We start from the raw sequence: 18,570 nt of genomic DNA, 5'->3' as shown, positions 1-18,570 counted from the left end.
TCCGAGGCGGGGGGAGTAGCGCTCGCGCAGCCGCCCCTCACAGGAGCGGGCTCAGCGGCTGCTGCAGCGCTCAGCGCCGGGGCCCTGCCGGAGCCGGGTCTAGCATGTGCCGCGTCTCCCCGGCGGTGGCGACGGCGGCTCCTCTGCAGCAACAGCGGCAGCAACGGCCGCCATGGCCAAGTCCAGCGCGGAGCTCACCCGCGAGCTGCAAGGTACGAGGCTGCGGTGGTCTCCGGGACGCCCCGTCCGGGAGCCTCCCAGACCCAGTGCGTTCCTCCCCGCGGTACACCCCGGTGCCTTCCGCCCCTCATGCATCCGGTTCCAAGGCAGCTCCCTGCCCCTGCATCCCAGCTCGGGGCATCGCTGTCCCAGAGCATCCTCCGCTGCCCCTCGCCTCACCCCGTCAGGACCTACGTGTCCCAGAGCCGCCCGTCCTGATCTTCAGTGACAGGTGCAGTCCCTTCACGCTCCCTGGGGCCGACTCTCAGCGATTCTGGCCCATCCCTCGGCGAAGCATCCAGTGTCCCCTCCGGAGAATCCCCGTTTCCCCGCCGGGCGGGGCCAGGCCAGCCCTGCCGGGTGATGGGAGCTGCCCCAGGTCCTGACCTCCTCTGGCCTCAACACCCTCCCTCCTCTGGGCCCGGCCCCGGAACTGGCTCCAGAGGCCCCCTAGCGCCCCGGCCAGTGGGGCAAAGAAGGGAGTCAGGGAAAAGGGCCTGGACTGGAACTAAAACCAGGAGCAGGGTCTACTGAAGCTTATCTACCACAGCCCGCAACCCAGCCTGCCCCCTTCTCTCTACCCCACACCCACACCTCACGGCCTCTCCTGTTTGCCTGGTTCTCAGACTCAGACCAAACCAAGGCCCGACCCCCGAGCACTGCCAACCCTGACCCCCAGAGGCAGGAGCACAGGCTTGCCCACGCAGAGACCAGGACGCTCAAGGATACTCAGAGGCACGCTGCCCCGTGGCGATTTCCCACAGCTCCACAGGCACACAAACACAATCATGAGATGTGTGTACACACATCTTTACAGAAGCCGCACACACACGCACGCACACGCACACACACTGGGATATCTGGATGATTCTGCCAGCAGATGGGTATGGAACTCATTTAAACACTAACTCCTTCCTACCCCGCAGCTCCCACCCACACCAGAGCTGGCTGGCTCTGTGCCCCTTTCACAACTGCAGACACAGCATACTCATTCACACTTACCCATCCCCACCAAGGCCACACACGGGCTCCCTGGCATCTTCTTTACATGCGTAGTAAAAGGTAGACACTCACACCCAGACCACCTAGAATGCAGCCGAAGGGATATCCTCCACACCCCTACACACTGACTCACTCTGTATGTGTTGACAGCTGCTGGAGTGCACGGGTTGGAAAAATCCTTCACAGTGTCACTCAGCTACTGTCCCCCGACTCAGGAACGTCAGGAGCCAGAGTTTTCTCCACACCCCACTGCCTTTCTAATAGAAAGAGAAAAGTCACCCAAGAAGGAAAGGTCTCGGTCCCTGTCCTTCTCGGTCTCTCTCTGATTCTCTCTCCTCTCCTCTGCCCCTGCCCCTGGAGAGCCTCGGGTTTGCGGGGGCGGCCAGGGTCAGGGGAGCTCTGAGCAGCCCACCACCCACCTGCAGACAGCATCCGGAGGTCCCTGAGCCAAGCGGCTGTGCTCCAACAACATCGTGTCAAGCTGGAGACGAAGCCCAAGAAGTTCGAGGACCGAGTGCTGGTGAGGACACTGGGCCGGGGGAGGGGGGGGGTCAAGAGCACCTGGGCTGGTGAGGGCAAGGAGCCTGGGGGGACAGGGGAGACAGAGGTGGAGGGAGAGCTGAGAAGACATAGCCTGGGGGCAGGGGGAGCCTGGACGGGGTGGATGTCTAGGAGCCTAGGGTGGGGCATGTGAGAGAGGGGGGACTTCCAGAGCAGAGGGTCAGCTGGCAGGGGGTGCACACAGGCTGAGGGGGCTAACAGAGGGCAGGGTGACTAGGGCCCAGGAAGCTGCCGTTTGCTGCTGACGTTCTTTTCCCCTCTCTGAAGGCCCTGACCTCCTGGCGCCTCCACATTTTCCCCCTTAAAGTCCCAGCCAAGGTGAGTTGGGCCGATGAGCCGGAGAGCACCTGGCGTGCTCCCCTCTGAGCCCGGCAGCCAGGCCCTGACCATGAGCTGTGCATCCCCGTGTCCCCTCCCCCCAGGTGGAGAGCTCCTTCAATGTCCTGGAGATCCGCGCCTTCAACACGCTCAGTCAGAACCAGGTGAGCACCAGGGCTCGGGCCCCACTCCTGGGCCAGCGGGAGGAGGGAGCCCACACCTGAGGCCCTGCTGCTTCCTCTCCCCCAGATCCTAGTGGAGACAGAGCGTGGCATGGTGAGCATGCGGCTGCCATCGGCCGAGAGTGTGGACCAGGTGACGCGACATGTGAGCTCTGCCCTCTCCAAGGTCTGCCCTGGCCCTGGGTGAGTGGCAGAGGAGGAGTCTCTCAGGGGTCAGACAAGGAGACCTCCTTCCTCCCTCCCTCCTTCCCCTGGGCCCCCGAGACATCAAGGCGAAGAGCTCTTGTGTCCCTATTCCTGCTTTTCCTGGGGATCCAGAAGCTATAACAGGGTAAGAATTGAGAGCCTCTTTCCACCCATCTTGGGATGGATTTGTTCATTTTCCAGGAGTCTAATCCGGCGTGGAAATGCAGATACCCCAGAAGGGCCCCGAGACACGTCCCCCAACTCTGAGACTTCCACGTCCACCACTCACAGCGTCTGCGGTGAGCAGGGGCAGACTTGAGGAAAGTGGGGCCTACACCACCCTGCCCCTTGCTCAGAGTCCTCTGTGTACGGGCCTTTGCCTGCCCTGAGACTCCACGGCTCCCAGACCTCAGAGGTTCATGAACCCAGGACACTGGTGCATAAAGTGACCTTGACCTTTCCTTGAACTCCAAGCCTGTTCCCCACCCCCTTACCGCTCAAGGAGCCAGCCCATCTCCTGCCCCACAGGTGGCTTCTCCGAGACCTACGCCGCCCTGTGCGACTACAATGGGCTGCACTGCCGTGAGGAGGTGCAATGGGTGCGTTGGGCCAGGACCGGCAGGCGGGCAGGTGGGACCCAGAGGGAGGGGGCAGAGGAGGAGGAGGAGGGAAGCAGGTGTGAGCCAGTTCCACCTCTCCAAGGATGTGGACACCATCTATCATGCCGAGGATAACCGGGAGTTCAATCTTTTGGATTTCAGCCACTTGGAGAGCCGGTAAGCAGATGGGGTAGAGACTCAAGCCCCCATTCCAGCCCCAGCCCAGCCCTGGCCCTTCTAGGCTCTCCCTTCTGGTCCTACCCACAGCCCAGGCTGTGTCTCCCAGCCCCCACCCCCCCTGCCTTCCACCCATCTAGGCTTTCCCCAGCCCAACCACCCCAGCCCTAGTCTCTTCCTCCCGGCCCTAGCCACCTGCTCACCACCTTTCTGCCGCCCTCAATCTCCCCACAGAGACTTGGCCCTAATGGTGGCAGCCCTGGCCTACAACCAATGGTTTACCAAACTCTACTGCAAGGACCTGCGGCTGGTAGGGTCTAGGAGGGGCAGTGGGGAGGGGAGAGTACTGCCCTCTCTGGCTCCTGGTCACATGACCCCCTCTGTCCTCAGGGCTCTGAAGTGCTAGAACAGGTGCTACACACCCTGAGCAAGTCGGGGAGCCTCGAAGAGCTGGTGCTGGACAACGCCGGGCTTAAGACGTGAGGCCAGCCTCCTCCTTGGGCAGTGGTACCCCCTTGATGTAGTCTTAGGGCCCCAGAACCTCAGAGCATGATACGGGCCTCTGCACCATCTCATCCAGCTCCTCACCGTACAGAAGAGGCCCAAAGAGGGCACAGAGCAAGCCAGCCTAAGCCTCCTGACCCCCAGCTCCACAGCCTTCCCCCGTACCTCCATGCCCCGTCCCCTTCTGCCGTCAGCCACCGAGCAGAGTGCGCTGCTCCAGTCTCGAGGCCCCAAAGCTGGGCTTTGTCTCAGCACAACTTCCCAGGTATTCCGGAGTGACGGCAAGCTCCCTGGCAGGCCCCGAGCTGCTCCCCACCTGCGGGGGCCTCCAAACGTTGCAGCCCCAGCCAGGCAGGCAGGTGGAGGAGGAGGGGAAGCCCAGGGCCTGGGACAAACACATCCTTCCTCCCCTTCCCTGAAGGGACTTTGTCCAGAAGCTGGCCGGGGTATTTGGGGAGAACGGGAGCTGTGTGCTGCATGCCCTCACTCTGTCCCACAACCCCATCGAGGACAAGGGTGAGCCCCAGCCCTGAATCCTACCCCCCATCACAACGCAGACCCCTATCCCAGCCCAGAGCCCAACCCGGTCTGAACAGGGGCTCTCCGACCTGATGCCAGCCCCTGCCCCAATATGCCATCCTTGACCCCAGGCCCATACCCCACTCAAGCGCCCAGTCTGGCTCTGCACCACCTGCCCCCACTGCCCATCTCTCAGTGGGCCCCTTTCTCTCTCCACTCCCCAGGTTTCCTCAGCCTGAGCCAGCAGCTCCTCTGCTTCCCCACTGGCCTCACCAAACTGTGCCTGGCCAAGACTGCCATTTCGCCTCGAGGTACCTGCCCCGGGACCCCGACCTCTGACTCTGACCCTCCCCCAGCACTGCCTGGGTGTCGAGTCCCAGAGGTGTACCCATACACTCACACGGCATCCCAGGGATCAAAGAAGGGAAAGGAGCCACATTTGGAGAGTGGGGAAGAGTTGTATGCAAGGGGAAGAGTTCATGGGGGTGGCCAACCCAGCCCAGTGCCCGCTGTGCTCAGGGCTCCAGGCGCTGGGCCAGACCTTCGGGGCCAACCCAGCCTTTGCCAGCTCCCTTCAATACCTGGACCTGAGCAAGAACCCTGGGCTGCTCGCCACAGATGAGGCCAACGTGAGTCCACGAATATAGCCTCAAGCCCCTGCAGAGGCCCACTCGGGTTTCAGGGCCTGAGGTCCTGGGGAGGGGAGGGGTTCTGTCACCCCTTCACTTGCAACCCCTCTGTCCTTCCTTCCCAGGCCCTCTACAGTTTCCTGGCCCAGCCCAATGCCCTGGTGCACCTGGACCTGGCGGGGACTGACTGCGCCATCGACTTGGTGAGGGGCTGGTGACGGGGCAGCCAGCCTGTGGTGATCCGGGGAGGCTGGGGTGGGTCACCCCCTCCTTGAGTACAGAGGTGGGCAGAGCTGGCAGGATGGCTTCAGGTTCAGCTGAATTACAAATCAACGCCAAAGCTCACACCTGTGCAGCATTTTATCCGTGCGCCGCCAAGGCTGTGCTGGCTGTGCCTGAAAGCCAGCCCGGATCTGTTCCTCAGCCGTGAGCCCCAGCGTAGCGCTGAGTCCACCGGAGGAAAGGACTCCTTCCCTAACTTGAACCAGGCACCTTATGAGCTTGTGGGCACCCTGGCTTTACACATCCACTGCCTATGAGCCTCTCACCCCCTGGGGGCCAGGCAGGTGGGAGTTGACCCACTTTCCACAGAGGGGAAACTGAGGCTTGAAGAGGCTAAGTAGGCAGGCGCAGCGGGGCCCTCACAGACTGACCGCAGAGGACGAAGCGCCAGGACCTTGGTTGGGGGGGAGGAGGGAGTCCTCGTCGCCCCTCCCAGAAGCCCTCCCAGCCCGGTGAGACGCACCCTGTCTCCACCCCACAGCTTCTGGGCGCCCTGCTCCACGGCTGCTGCTCCCACCTCACCTACCTCAACCTGGCGCGCAACAGCTGCTCCCACAGGTGGGAGCACAGGGGTGCAGGGAGGGGCGGGGCAAGTCGTGGGCACCCCCTCCCTTGCTGACCCCAGGCATCTCCGCAGGAAGGGTCGGGAGGCCCCGCCTGCCTTCAAGCAGTTCTTCAGCAGCACCTACACCCTGAGCCACATCAACCTGTCGGCCACGAGGCTGCCCCTGGAGGCCCTCAGGTCGGGTGGGTGCAGGGTTGGGGGGCGTCCGAGGGGGAACCCTGGGAGAAGGGGGTGAGGGGTAAAGGCGGGCCTGCTGACCTTCCTCCCACAGGGCGCTGCTCCAGGGCCTCTCCCTCAACAGTCACCTCAGTGATCTGCACCTGGACCTCAGCAGCTGTGAGGTGAGCCCTCAGTCCCCCACCCATCACCCCACCGTTCATTTCCCTAAGTTAAGCTCTGGCTCCGTCCTGCCTCCGCGCTACCCCTCAGCGACCCGCCCCCGCCCTGACCTCACCCCCACTTTCCCCTCTCCGTCTGTGGTCTGCGGCCCTCTTTCTAGAGGTCATTTTCAGTCTCCAGATCTCCTCGCTGACCGCTTTGGGGTGGGAGATACCAGGCTTTCCCACCAGATGGCAGGAGCGAGCTGTCTCCAGAGCAGCAGCCTGGACATTTTTCTGGCTGAAGGGAGGGGAGAGAGCCCTAGGGAAGGATCTGGTATAGAGCAGGGGCCTCCAGATTTCACACCCGAGAAGACCTGGTCTGACCTTGAATCCTGGCATGACGCCTCTTATCTCTAAGCATTAAAGGTGCCCTGTCTTCCACCCACACCCTGTCCCTGCAGCTCCGCTCAGCTGGAGCCCAGGCTTTGCAGGAGCAGCTGTGGGCTGTCACCTGTGTGGGCAGCCTGGACCTGTCAGACAATGGTGAGTGGGGGCGCTTCCCTTCCTGGGGGCCAGGTGCGGACAGGGGCCTAGAGCACGGGGGAGAAGCCCTAAGGAGACTCCAGTGAGCTTCGGGCCTCAAGGCCAGGCCTCTCCCATCTACTGGCCAGGGTTCGACTCGGACCTCCTGACACTGGTGCCCGCACTGGGCAAGAACAAGTCCCTCAAGCACCTGTTCCTGGGCAAGAACTTCAACGTCAAGGCCAAGTGAGGGCCCCTGCCTATACCCACAGACCCTCACTCCATCATCACCTATCCTTGTGGCTCAGTGTTCCCCTTGACCGCCCCTCCACTGCTCCACTAACATGACCCCAGCACCCTCCCCTCCTACTCTGAGCCCCGACTCCCCGCAGGACCCTGGAGGAGATCCTCCACAAGCTGGTGCAGCTAATCCAGGAAGAGGACTGTGTGAGTGCCTGGGCCTGGGAGGGGACCTGCAGTGACAGGGGCTGCAGGGACTGGGCCAAACCCCCGACTTGCCCACACAGTCCTTGCAGTCACTGTCAGTGGCAGACTCCCGGCTGAAGCTTCGCACCAGCATCCTCATCAACGCCCTGGGCAGCAACACCTGCCTGGCGAAGGTGGATCTGAGCGGCAATGGCATGGAGGACATCGGGGCCAAGATGCTGTCTAAGGCCCTGCAGATAAACTCCTCCCTCAGGTGGGGCCCACACCTGGACCCTCTCACCTGGAGCCCTAGCCCTCCCCCACGCACATACATGCCCTCCCTGCTGCCTCGCTGCTCTGTACCCCAGCTTCCAGGAGACCCTTAGTCCCAGGACCATCTCTGAGTCAGCCTCATTACCCAGGAAAAGAGGGAAGGCTCCCGAGGGGGATGTGTCCCCTCCCCCTAAGAGAGACCCCGAGGGAGGGGTAATACGCTAATGCTCACCCTTTCCCCAGAACTATCCTATGGGATCGGAACAATACGTCTGCCCTAGGCTTTCTGGACATTGCAAGGGCCCTGGAGAGGTGAGTAGACCAGGGCCCTGCCCTGATGCTAGCCCCCAGCTTCCCTGTACCTGGACCAGGCCTGAACTACACCAGCCCCACCCCAGTCCACCTGACCTACTTGCATAGAAGTGTTAGGAAGGACCACAGAAGAGGGAAATGGTCAGCAAGAGGTGGGGTCTGGGGAGCAGGAGGTTCTGTCCCACCCAGCTGAGCCACTCTGTCCCACAGCAACCGTACGCTGCGCTTCATGTCCTTCCCCGTGAGCGACATCTCTCAAGCCTACCGCAGTGCCCCTGAGCGTACCGAGGACGTCTGGCAGAAGGTGGCGGCCTGAGCAGGGTGGAACCTGAGGGGCAGGGGCCCGCCCACATCCCCTGGCCCTCACCCCACCCACCCATCATCACCTCCAGATCCAGTGGTACTTGGTGAGGAACAACCATTCTCAGACGTGCCCGCAGGAACAGGCTTTCAGGCTGCAGCAGGGCCTGGTGACCAGCAGCGCCGAGCAAGTAAACGTTTCCCTCCGAGACACAGGGGGCACACGTGGGGCATGCAGGGCACAGGGCTGATGTGATGGAGCGCAGGTCGGGGCGGGAGGGGTCATGAGAGAGGCATCGTGTGGTGCCCATAAGTGGATTGAGCATGTGGGAGAGCAAAAAGACAGGACGTGCAGAACGTGGGCCCCAAACATGAGAGAACATGTGTGCAAACAGCGGGGGTCCCAGACAAGGGGTCCCAGGACTGTGGGAGCTCCACTGAGTGTTCAAGAGGGCATCCCAAGAAGAAGAGGGAACAGGCCATCGGGAGACATCACCCTTACCCCTGTCGGTGCCAGCACCAGTAGCACTGCCCAAGGGGGCCCAGAAATGGGGCGCCTGGGGGCCCGCCTGGGAAGGTGGAGATGCAGGAGTCCCCCTGACACTCCTGCCGCCTGTGATGCAGATGCTGCAGCGGCTGTGCGGACGGGTGCAAGAGGAGGTTCGGGCGCTGAGGCTGTGCCCCCTGGAGCCCGTGCAGGATGAGCTGCTCTATGCTCGGGATCTCATCAAGGATGCCAAGAACTCCCGGGCGGTGAGCCCTCCGCAGCCCCGCCCTCCCCTGACGGTCTAGAGAGCCCAAGAAGGCCAGCCCAGGAGTGTCCAGGCCCAGGAGCGCCCATGGACAGCACTGCCTGTCCCCCCAAGTTTTCATGGCCTCCTAGGCCGGGGACCCAGCGAGGCCAGACTGTGACCTACTGATCAGAGCCTCTTTCTTCCCCAGCTGTTTCCCAGCCTCTATGAGCTGGGCCACATGCTGGCCAACGACGGACCCGTGAGGCAGAGGCTGGAGTCAGTAGCCAGCGAGGTGTCCAAGGCTGTGGACAAGGAGCTGCAGGCAAGTCCTGGGGAGGGAGCCCGGTGCTGACCAAGGCCCTAAGCACGGGCCGAGGCCAGCACGGGAGGATTACCGTGGGCAAGAAGGAGTTGCAGAGCTGAGAGCACCTACACTCCCACTGTGCCAAGGCATTGCTAGAGACCCGGCCTCAGATATTTGCTGCTCGTTTCAACCTTAGCCCCTGAACCCTGAGCTCTCCCTCTGGACTCTGATCCTTGGACTGACTCTCCCCTGTCCATGTGTCCATGTGGTAGGATGCAAAGGACACTGACCAGGATGTGGGGAAGCCTGAGTGTCCAAGGCTCTGCTGCTAACCAGCCCTGTGACCTTGGCCAGCCCCTCAGTCTCCCCACGGGGGGCTGGAATAGACAGGCTGGAGTCTCTTCCACTGTGGGGCCAGCCCTGACCCCGCCCTCCTTGGGGCTCTGGCCTCCTTTCCCCACGTACTAGGTGATCCTGGAGTCCATGGTCAGCCTAACGCAAGAGTTATGCCCCGTGGCCATGCGGGTGGCTGAAGGGCACAACAAGATGCTGAGCAATGTGGCTGAGCGCGTCACTGTGCCCCGGAACTTCATCCGAGGGGCGCTGCTGGAGCAGGCGGGGCAGGACATTCAGAACAAGCTGGAGTGAGAGGCGGGGGTGGGACTGGAGGGGGGGGCTGGACTAGGCCTGGAGCACTTAGGGACTTGGGGGGGCCCAGCCATCAGCAATGAATAATGAATGACACAATCTACATTACGAGGGATGAATCTTTAACCAACTGCAACCTTGCTATTCAGGGTCTGACTCATCTCTGCCCTAGCAGTCTAAATGCTGAGCTGGGGTTTAGGAGTCCGAACAGTGCACACATGTGTACACGTACACACATACCCCCCAGGAACTGACCTCTAGAAACAGAGCACAGCCTCCTCGGAGGTGTGGACAAAGAATTGGGGTGCGTGGACTGCGCTGCCCATCCCCCCAAGTTTTCACGGCCCCTAGAGCTCTCTCTCATTCCAGTCTGGGTGCCACCTCTCACTAAAATGAAGGAAAATTATTACACAAACCCGTGAAATGGCCAAGCTCAAGAAGTGCTGGTTCCTGCTCTTACAGCAGAGACGGGCAGAATTCACTCAACACCTCAGTTTACCTTGCTCTGTCCCACTGGAGCTCCAGGGGCCGGACCCAGAGCCCCTCTGCCCCTCCTTGCCCTCAGTTCGTCTTCGTCCACCCTCCGCCTCCACACACGCCTAGGCTGGAAGGGCTGTGGGTGGAGCTGGGTGGTGGATCCCAGGTGCCTCATACAGCAGCTGTGTTCTCCGTGGGCAGCCGGGGCGGCTGGCCCGCCCCCTCAGGCGTCTGGGGAAGGCTGGGGCAGAGGCTCAGGGGCAGGGAAGGAGGAGCTGAGCCACGCCCCTGTGCCCACAGTGAAGTGAAGCTCTCAGTTGTCACCTACTTGACCAACTCCATAGTAGACGAGATCCTGCAGGAGCTGTACCACTCCCACAAGAGCCTGGTAAGACTTCTGGGCCTCAGCCAGGCCCAGACATGTCCTCCACCCCGCATCGCCCGCACCTTCCCCCACCGGCCCTCCCTGTCAAGGTCCTGGGCGGTGGGCGGCCTCCTTGGGATCCTGTTCACACCTGTCCTTCCCTAGGCCCGACACCTGGCCCAGCTAAAGACACTGTCAGATCCGCCAGGGGGGCCGTGCCAAGGACAGGATCTGTCCTCCCGGGGCCGAGGCCGGAACCATGACCGTGACGAGACCACAGATGATGAACTTGGGACCAACATCGTGAGCACCCCCACTCCCCTCCTTAACCTTGGTCCTGCCCCTGCCCCTGCAAAACACTGTCCCCTTCTACTTCCCTGGACTCCACTCTCTGCCCCTCGCCGGTCTCATCCCCTTGCCCCGATCCCGCCCAGCCTCTTCCCTTGTCCCATTGCCTCAGCCGCCTAAGGACAGGGAAGCGGGATGGACTCTAAAGAGAAGGCTTTATGAGGAATGGGAGGCTCCAGGCGAGGCTCCTGGCGTTTGCCACCTGGCCCCACCGTATGCCTCCGTCTCTGCAGGACACCATGGCCATCAAAAAGCAGAAACGCTGCCGCAAGATCCGGCCAGTGTCTGCCTTCATCAGTGAGTCTTCCAGCCTCCGCACTGAGGGCCCTGATTCCCTTTCTTTTATCTCTGCCTCTCCAGCCTGCTTTCTCCCTGTCCCTCTAACGCTGCTCTCCCCACAGGTGGGAGCCCTCAGGACGTGGAAAGCCAGCTGGGGAGCCTGGGGATCCCCCCTGGCTGGTTCTCAGGACTCGGGAGCAGCCAGCCCACAGCTAGTGGCTCTTGGGAAGGTCTATCTGAGCTGCCCACTCATGGCTACAAACTAAGGCATCAAACACAAGGGAGGCCCCGGCCCCCCAGGACCACCCCTCCAGGACCTGGTCGGCCCAGCGTGAGTCCCTAAAGCCCCACAGGAGGACCAACTCCACTTAGCAGTGCCAGAGCCAGAGATTCTAGCTCTAGGACACCAGTGCCAGAGGTACTAGCCTTGGGGGATTCGGCAGGGGCCCAGGCAGGCCGTGGAACCGAAGAAGAGGAGTTATCCGGATTGGATGGAGCTAGACCTTGTCACAGATAGGAAATCTCTGTCTGCTAGACAGTGGCAGTTCTCCTTTTGGTGAGAGAGAGTCAAGAGTCACCAAGTTTAAGAAATGCCCAGGTATCCTGAGGTCTAAGTTTCCATGGGGCCAAGGAGAGGCAAGTCCAAGTCCAAAGGGGAAGGCCTTGAGTGGATGGGAGGAGGGCTTCCTCACCCAGATGGGATATCCTACAGGACTTTCCTCCCAGCAGGCGCCAGTACCTGGGACCCGTCAGGAGAACGGGACGGCCACCCGCCTGGATGAGGGGCTGGAGGACTTCTTCAGCCGAAGGGTTATGGATGAAAGCTCCAGGTGTGGTGCCCAGGCACACCCCCAATTTCAGCAGGCCCCGAGGCCCTGGAGGGCTCCCGTGTCCACCCATCTCCCAGAGAGCCCTCTCCAATGGCAGTGCTCCAAATCCAGTCTCTCTGGGAGATTCCCCCACGTTCTCTTTCCTCCACACCGAGCCCTTAGCCCATGTTCTCTGAATGTTCTCTGAATCCCCTCATGACAGCAGAAAAGAATGGGACCAGAGTGAACCACCACAGCGGGGTTGGGGTTGGGGGGATAGCAGGCCCTGGAATGGGGTGACGGTTAGTGGTACCAGGCCTGGAGGGTGTGTTCTGTCACTGTCCTGCACACACTCCCCGGCATCTCGCCAGAAGGAACTGGGTCACTTGGAGAGGCTGAGAGGAGATGGGGGGAGGGGTGCCTGGGAGGGAAGAGGCTGCTGGAGGGTTGTGACAGGGAAGGTGAGGACACCATCCCCCGAGAATAGGTGGAAAGGGTTATGGAACGGCAGGAAAGACTAGATGAGACAGGATAGCTGGAGGTTCCGGAGAGCCAGGACTGGCCTAACGCCAGCACCACCCTGGGCCCTGAATGACCTCGGCATCTGACCGAGGTATCTCCCCACGACTTTGTCACTAACCCACCCCGACCCTGCCCAGCTACCCCCGGACTCTGAGGACCCTGCGGCCAGGCCCCTCGGAGCCGCCACTCCCTCCACTCCAGAAGAAGAGGCGCCGAGGCTTGTTTCACTTTCGCCGGCCCCGGAGCTTCAAGGGGGACAGGGGGCCAGGGTCCCCCACCATCGGGCTCCTCCTCCCTCCGCCCCCGCCCCCGCCCCCGACTCAGGAGAGCCCCCCCAGCCCAGATCCCCCCAGCCTCGGCAATAATTCCTCCCCCTGCTGGAGCCCAGAAGAGGAGAGCAGGCTCCTCCCTGCATTTGGCGGGGGCCGGGGGCCTTCCTTCCGCGAGAAGATGGTAAGTGAGGCAGGGGTGCTGAGTCCTGGTTTGCTGCCCCACACATAGCCCATCCACGCACCCCACGCTAGGCAATTAACGGGAGATTGTTAGCACTCGGGAACTTGGTCATTCCAGTTCCTCGCTCCTGGGCTCCTTGGGCTAAGCCTGGTGACGCAGCGCATGCTGGGAGTCCACCATGCAAATAAGGGCAGTGGAAAGACTCAGAGGGTCTGGATAGGGCTTCCCCAGGCAGAGGGCTCTGAGGGGTTGGGGGCCTCCCCTGCTCCCTTGCTGCCTGTGGAGCCCCTTCTCCATCGGGAACTGATTCTAAACCCGAAACCTTGTTTCAGGGCACCGACGGGGCAGAGCCTGGGGAGGGGGGCCGGGCCCCTGGGACAGCACAGCAGCCAAGGGTCCACAGTGTCGCCCTTCCTGGGTTGGGAAGAGCCAAGGGTTGGAGCTTCGATGGGAAACGAGAGGTGAGCGGAACCTGGGGAGGCGAACTGAGGGTCCCGTGGGTCCCTGCATACCACCCTCCCCTCCCCACGGCCCTGCAGTTGGTAGGTCAGTGGAGAGAGCGACACTCTGGAGTAGAAAGTGTCAGCTGCAGTTCTGCCCCTACACTTGCCGCACAACCCTGGACAACTCACTCTGGAGCCTCTGCTTCCTTATAAATTGTGTGGCCCTAAAAATACTTACCTCTAGAGCTGTTTCCCAAATTTTGATTTGATTACCACTTTTATGACTGCTTTTCACCTTCTCCACATACCACGGCATTATTTACATAATATTTTTATTTAAATCAACTCACCTTTTTTTGAAGATAAATTTATTTATTTATTTACTTACTTATTTATAGCTGCGTTGGGTCTTCATTGCTGCGCGCGGGCTTTCTCTAGCTGCGGCGAGCAGGGGCTACTCTTCGTTGCGGTGTGCGGGCTTCTCATTGCGGTGGCTTCTCTTTTCGCGGAGCACGGGTCCTAGGCGCATGGGCTTCAGTAGTTGTGGCTCGTGGGCTCTAGAGCGCAGGCTTAGTAGTTGTGGCGCACGGGTTTAGTTGCTCTGCGGCATGTGGGATCTTCCCGGACCAGAACTCAAACCTGTGTCCCCTGCATTGGCAGGGGGATTCTTAACCACTGAGCCGGCAGGAAATCCCTCAACTCACCTTTTTAAACTCAGTCTGGACCTAAGCATTCTCATCTTTAGAATCACAGGCTTGTTGTACTAGTCATGTTTTTTTCTACTACACATAAAATAAACACATATTAAAATAACCGTATGTTCATTCGTGTAAACCATTTCTTATGCCCCTAGGGGTGGTATGAGTGCCACTCTTTGGGGAAAACAGTCCGAATGTCTAGGGACTAATGAGATGCTAGAGCAGAAGCCCCTTGCTAACTGCAGTCCCCACGCAGAAGGGACTTTTTTAATGACCTGACTCAGCTGTCCTTTCAGGGCCCAGGCCCAGACCTGGAGGGCAGCGTCCAGCCTTGGCAGAAACGGCGCTCCTCGGACGATGCAGGTGAGAATGATCGCCCTCACGTCCTTCCTTTGCCCCGTCTCTCAGGGCCCCTGCTAACATGCCTTTTCCCCTTTCCCCTTTCCCATCCCCTCCCTCCACTCCAGGGCCTGGAGCCTGGAAGCCCCCACCACCACCCCAAAGCACCAAGCCGAGCTTCAGTGCCATGCGCCGAGCAGAGGCCACGTGGCACATAGGTATGGAAAGCCTCTTCTCTGGCAGCAGCTCTGAAGGCCCGGGTTATGTCCAAAGAGACAGAAGCCAACTAAGGGGGAGCAGTAAAATGTCAACACTGTGCAAATGCTTCAGTATAGCTACAAAACTACATCCAAAAGAAACAACCCAATCCAAAGAAAGGTCCCACAGAACAGAAGTGGCTTTGCCAGGCTTAGCCTACAAGGAACAACACTTCGTGGGCGGTTCGGGGAATTCTCTAGAGCGGGGGCCATCAGCAGAACGGCACCCTCTGTAAAGAAGGACTCTCTCTCTGCACCCCAGCTGGGGAAAGGGTGGGCAGTACCAGCCATACCAGGCCCACCTCCAACACTCCAGTCTCCCCCCAAAATAGTTCACCAGGCCATCCTCCGCTCACGCAGAAAGGTACCCCAGAGCAGGGGCAAGAGCCCCCTGCCTCGGAGGTCAGACACCCTGGGTGTTAAGTGCTGGCTCAGTCACCACCCACAGTGTTGACAGGTTATTCACCTTCCAGAAAAAGGACGGGGGAATCATAGTATGACACCTCCCTTCTGCTGGGTTCAGAGCACCTTTCACTTAGGGAGTAGCTAAAGGAAAGCCAGTCAGCTTGGCATCAGCCTCAGTTCCCCCAGGTCTGGAAGGTGACCCTCCAACAACAGTGACAGGGACAAATCTCCCTGGAGAGGTTGACACTCCCTTCCGTCCTCCACTCCCACCCCAGGGCTAGGGCATAAGGGCGCGGTGCGGAGCCAGGCTGGCCCGAGGCTTGGCAGTGCCTGAGCTCCTGCCCCGTCCTCCAAGGCCTACCCAGCGCCGGGGTCCTCTTCGCTGATGATCCCATCCCCCACACAGACTAGCTAAGACACCGGAAGAGGGGCTCCATCCTTCATTTAGGAGACGGTGATTGTCGGGTGCTCCCTGCACACACCCTAACCGCCGGCACCTTCCTGGGCTTCCTCACCCGCACCTCACAGATACACGCACGGACAACCCCAAACACGTGGCACATCCTGGGGTCCAGGGTGCCTAAAGCCACGGAGGCAGGGTAGGGGGAATGGTGAGGGTGCCAGGCACCTCTCCTCCAGACTCACCATCTAAATCAGACTGGCGGAGAGTTCTAGGAGCGCCAGGTTGCAGCCTTGGCAGGGCGCCGGGGCACTGCAGCCCTGGATGGGCAGCCATGCCTGCGGAACCGGCAGGCCGCGGGCCCTGGCTCTGTCCCTGCTCTTCAAGAGGGTCAGCCAGAGCCCCCTGCAGAGGTGACAGGCTCAGGAGGATCCTGGGGACCATGAGAGCAGAAGGGGACATCCGAGGCAGAGACATGGGAGCAAGTGGGCTTGGAGGGGAAGGTCCTGGCCTCCAGGGCTTCACAGGAACAAGGGACAGGGAGGGCTGTGCAAGAATGTCTTTTCCTGCAGTTTCTTCTCTCTTCCCATCCCCCAGCTGAGGAGAGCGCCCCCAACCACAGCTGCCAGAGCCCCAGCTCAGCATCCCAAGATGGGGAGGAGGAGAAGGAGGGGGCCCTGTTCCCAGAGAGGACGGTTCCCGCCAGGAACGCCAAGGTGAGAGCCAGCAAGGCGGCGGGGAGGGCACTTTGAGGAGGCAGAAGGACAAACTGACTGACTGAGCATCTTCCTTCTGTGCCGGCTGCAGGACCCTCCTTTAGCTCTGCGGCCCCCCAAGCCGGTGGCTGTGCACAGGGGCCGCCGGCTCCCCCAGGAGCCAGGGGGCACGGAGGAGGCTGAGACTGGGGATGCGGCCCCAGGAATGAACAAACCCCGGCTGAGGCTGGGCTCCCAGCAGGACCAAGAGGAGCCTGAGGTCCAAGGTCTGCCACCTGGCTAAAGGGGGTGTGGGGCACCTCTGGGGCCTTGCTGCCCACATCGGGTCCCTTCCTGGGCACAGGATGAGTGACAGACAGCCAGAAGTCATAGCCTGGATGAGTGCCCAGCCTGTGAGCCCCACTCATGGGCCAGGCCTGCCTTGACTGTCATTTCAGGGCCCCCAGATCCGGGCCGCCGGACTGCCCCCCTGAAGCCCAAGAGGACACGGCGGGCACAGTCCTGTGACAAGCTGGAGCCTGATAGAAGACAGCCCCCTGACCCCACAGGTGCCAGAGGGGGAGGCTAGAGGGTGGTCCCCCTTCCCACCCATCCATGTGACGAGGCCGCCCACACGGCGTGGCTGGCTCTCCCTGCCTGGGAAACAGGACTCCCTGGATTTCCCCCAGCAGGAGCCAGCGAGCCAGGAACAGGGTGACAGCCGCTGCAGCACCCCCCCAGCCCTCCTCTCGACATGTGCCTCACAAGGACTCAGACCCCCACCCATCCCCGCACCTCCAGGCCCTTCTGCCAGCCCCTGTCCCACGGACGCAGTACAGCAGGATGAGGCCTGGGGGTCAGGAAGGGAGGGAGCAGCCTGGAGAGAGAGGTTCTGCTTGCTCTGCAGACCTGGGGCGTGGGCGGTGTCTCCTCACCTGGGAGGGCAGATCTGTCCCTCTGTCCCCAGGGGCTCTCTCTCCACTTGTATAGAATAAAAAAACCAAAATCACCGCCTGCCCGAGTCTCTGCTGTTCTCCCCATTCTCTGCTCCCATTTCCCACCAGCTGCTCCCCTTCCCTCAAGCCCCACAGTGGGGGAGAGTGGGGAACATGCCCCCCAGAGATGGGGCTAGAGCTCTAAGGGGAGAGGTAGGAAAGGCTGGAGAGCTGCTGGATGGGAGGGGACTCAGAAGTCCCCAAGAAGGGTGGCTGTTATGTGCAGGGTCTTGGCTGGGCTGGCTGGAGCAGCGGGGGCACCAACACCAGTGTGTGTTGGGCTTTGGGGAGGTGCAGTGGGATTGGGGAGATCCCAGTGTCCCAGGAAGAGACTGGGGAGCAGTGTGCTCTGTGTGTGTGTGTGTGTATATATGTTTATGCACAGGCAGGCTCACTAATGGTGGAATTAAATGGTACTGTGTCATCCTGGGGGCACCATCAGTAGTCAGAAATCTCAACAGTAGAGTGGCCTGCAGGTGAGCGGAAGTGCCTAGAGCAGGAGAAGATCGATAATTAAAATTAATCGTTTCTCATCAGTGTACTAACAAATACCAGCTTGGCATTCAAGACTGGGCTCAAGGACTTCCCTGGTGGCGCAGTGGTTAAGAATCCGCCTGCCAATGCAGGGGACACGGGTTCGAGCCCTGGTCCGGGAAGATCCCACATGCCGCGGAGCAACTAAGCCCGTGCACCACAACTACTGAGCCCGCATGCCACAACTATTGAAGCCCAAGCCCGTGCTCCACAGCAAGAGAAGCCACCGCAATGAGAAGCCCGCGCACCGCAACGAAGAGTAGCCCCCGCTCGCCGCAACTAGAGAAAGCCCGCGTGCAGCAGTGAAGACCCAACGCAGCCAAAAATAAATAAATGAATAAATTTATATTAAAAAAAAAGACTGGGCTCAATAGCCTCTTCCTCTGTGAAGCCCTTCCTGATGCCTTCCCCTGACTCATCCAAATTGAGCCCTCCCTCTTTGTGGCCCGCTGCATCCTGAATAGGTCCGTACTTTGCACCTGTGATACCTCATTGCATTTGTGCATTGGCTGATCATCTCTGTGTGATTTTTGTTCCATACACACGCACCTCCCCCAGGGGCAGGAGCTGGGTCTTAATTACCTGTGTAGCCCCAACCTCTGGCACAGTGCCTGGCACCCAGGAGATGCTCAATAAATGGCTGCTACCTTAATACACAAGCAGTTTCGGGGATGGCGGGTGAAGACGTCTTGGTGACCCCTCTGTCATACTCATCCCAGATCACCATGTACCCAAATGTCTTCACTCGTGGCATGCAGCTTCCCGGGCAATTGCTCACTTCCCCTGGCCTCACTAGAGAATGATTGTCTTGTTTCCTCGAGATCTGTGTGTGGCACGGCCCGTCCTACAAGGATGTGGCCATATGAGTTGAATCTCGGGGTGGAGGGGGGAGTTGTGGGTACCAGGAAGATGCCTCAGGAATCAGTCCAGCACATCTCCCCCTATCTTCAGGGGGCTTCGCGACCAGGAT

The 18,570-nt window shown here is 60.7% G+C and overlaps 1 protein-coding gene across 1 annotated transcript; it reads left to right on the top strand.

The window, feature by feature from the left end:
- The first annotated feature begins 172 nt into the window (after window positions 1-172).
- Window positions 173-17,064, top strand: CARMIL3 (capping protein regulator and myosin 1 linker 3). Its single transcript, XM_060001994.1, has 40 exons — window positions 173-212; window positions 1,629-1,741; window positions 2,050-2,100; window positions 2,205-2,264; window positions 2,350-2,465; window positions 2,670-2,767; window positions 2,997-3,067; window positions 3,171-3,244; window positions 3,479-3,554; window positions 3,635-3,723; window positions 4,170-4,264; window positions 4,492-4,578; window positions 4,787-4,896; window positions 5,022-5,099; window positions 5,660-5,736; window positions 5,816-5,920; window positions 6,015-6,084; window positions 6,525-6,606; window positions 6,735-6,831; window positions 6,978-7,032; window positions 7,113-7,285; window positions 7,528-7,596; window positions 7,807-7,900; window positions 7,989-8,087; window positions 8,521-8,649; window positions 8,839-8,952; window positions 9,403-9,578; window positions 10,360-10,447; window positions 10,589-10,726; window positions 11,005-11,068; window positions 11,173-11,381; window positions 11,780-11,880; window positions 12,519-12,834; window positions 13,167-13,295; window positions 14,272-14,338; window positions 14,443-14,532; window positions 15,974-16,092; window positions 16,184-16,358; window positions 16,530-16,640; window positions 16,761-17,064. Exons 1-40 carry the CDS (start codon window positions 173-175, stop codon window positions 16,787-16,789), a joined length of 4,134 nt encoding a protein of 1,377 aa, XP_059857977.1. The 3' UTR covers window positions 16,790-17,064.
- The last annotated feature ends 1,506 nt before the right edge of the window (window positions 17,065-18,570 follow it).

This window comes from Delphinus delphis, chromosome 2, assembly GCF_949987515.2.
Source record: "Delphinus delphis chromosome 2, mDelDel1.2, whole genome shotgun sequence".
NCBI classification, from domain to species: Eukaryota; Metazoa; Chordata; class Mammalia; order Artiodactyla; family Delphinidae; genus Delphinus; species Delphinus delphis.
The sequence above is the reverse complement of the archived record's forward strand: the minus strand, read 5'-3'. Positions and strand labels throughout refer to the sequence as shown.

What these genes read in the sequence shown, in the direction of transcription:
- CARMIL3 (XM_060001994.1), top strand. Translation starts at nt 173, where the DNA reads ATGGCCAAGTCCAGCGCGGAGCTCACCCGCGAGCTGCAAG. An exon ending in GACAACGCCGGGCTTAAGAC is followed by an intron (nt 3,724 to 4,169) that starts GTGAGGCCAGCC and finishes CCTTCCCTGAAG; the next exon opens with GGACTTTGTCCAGAAGCTGG. An exon ending in TCGCCACAGATGAGGCCAAC is followed by an intron (nt 4,897 to 5,021) that starts GTGAGTCCACGA and finishes CTTCCTTCCCAG; the next exon opens with GCCCTCTACAGTTTCCTGGC.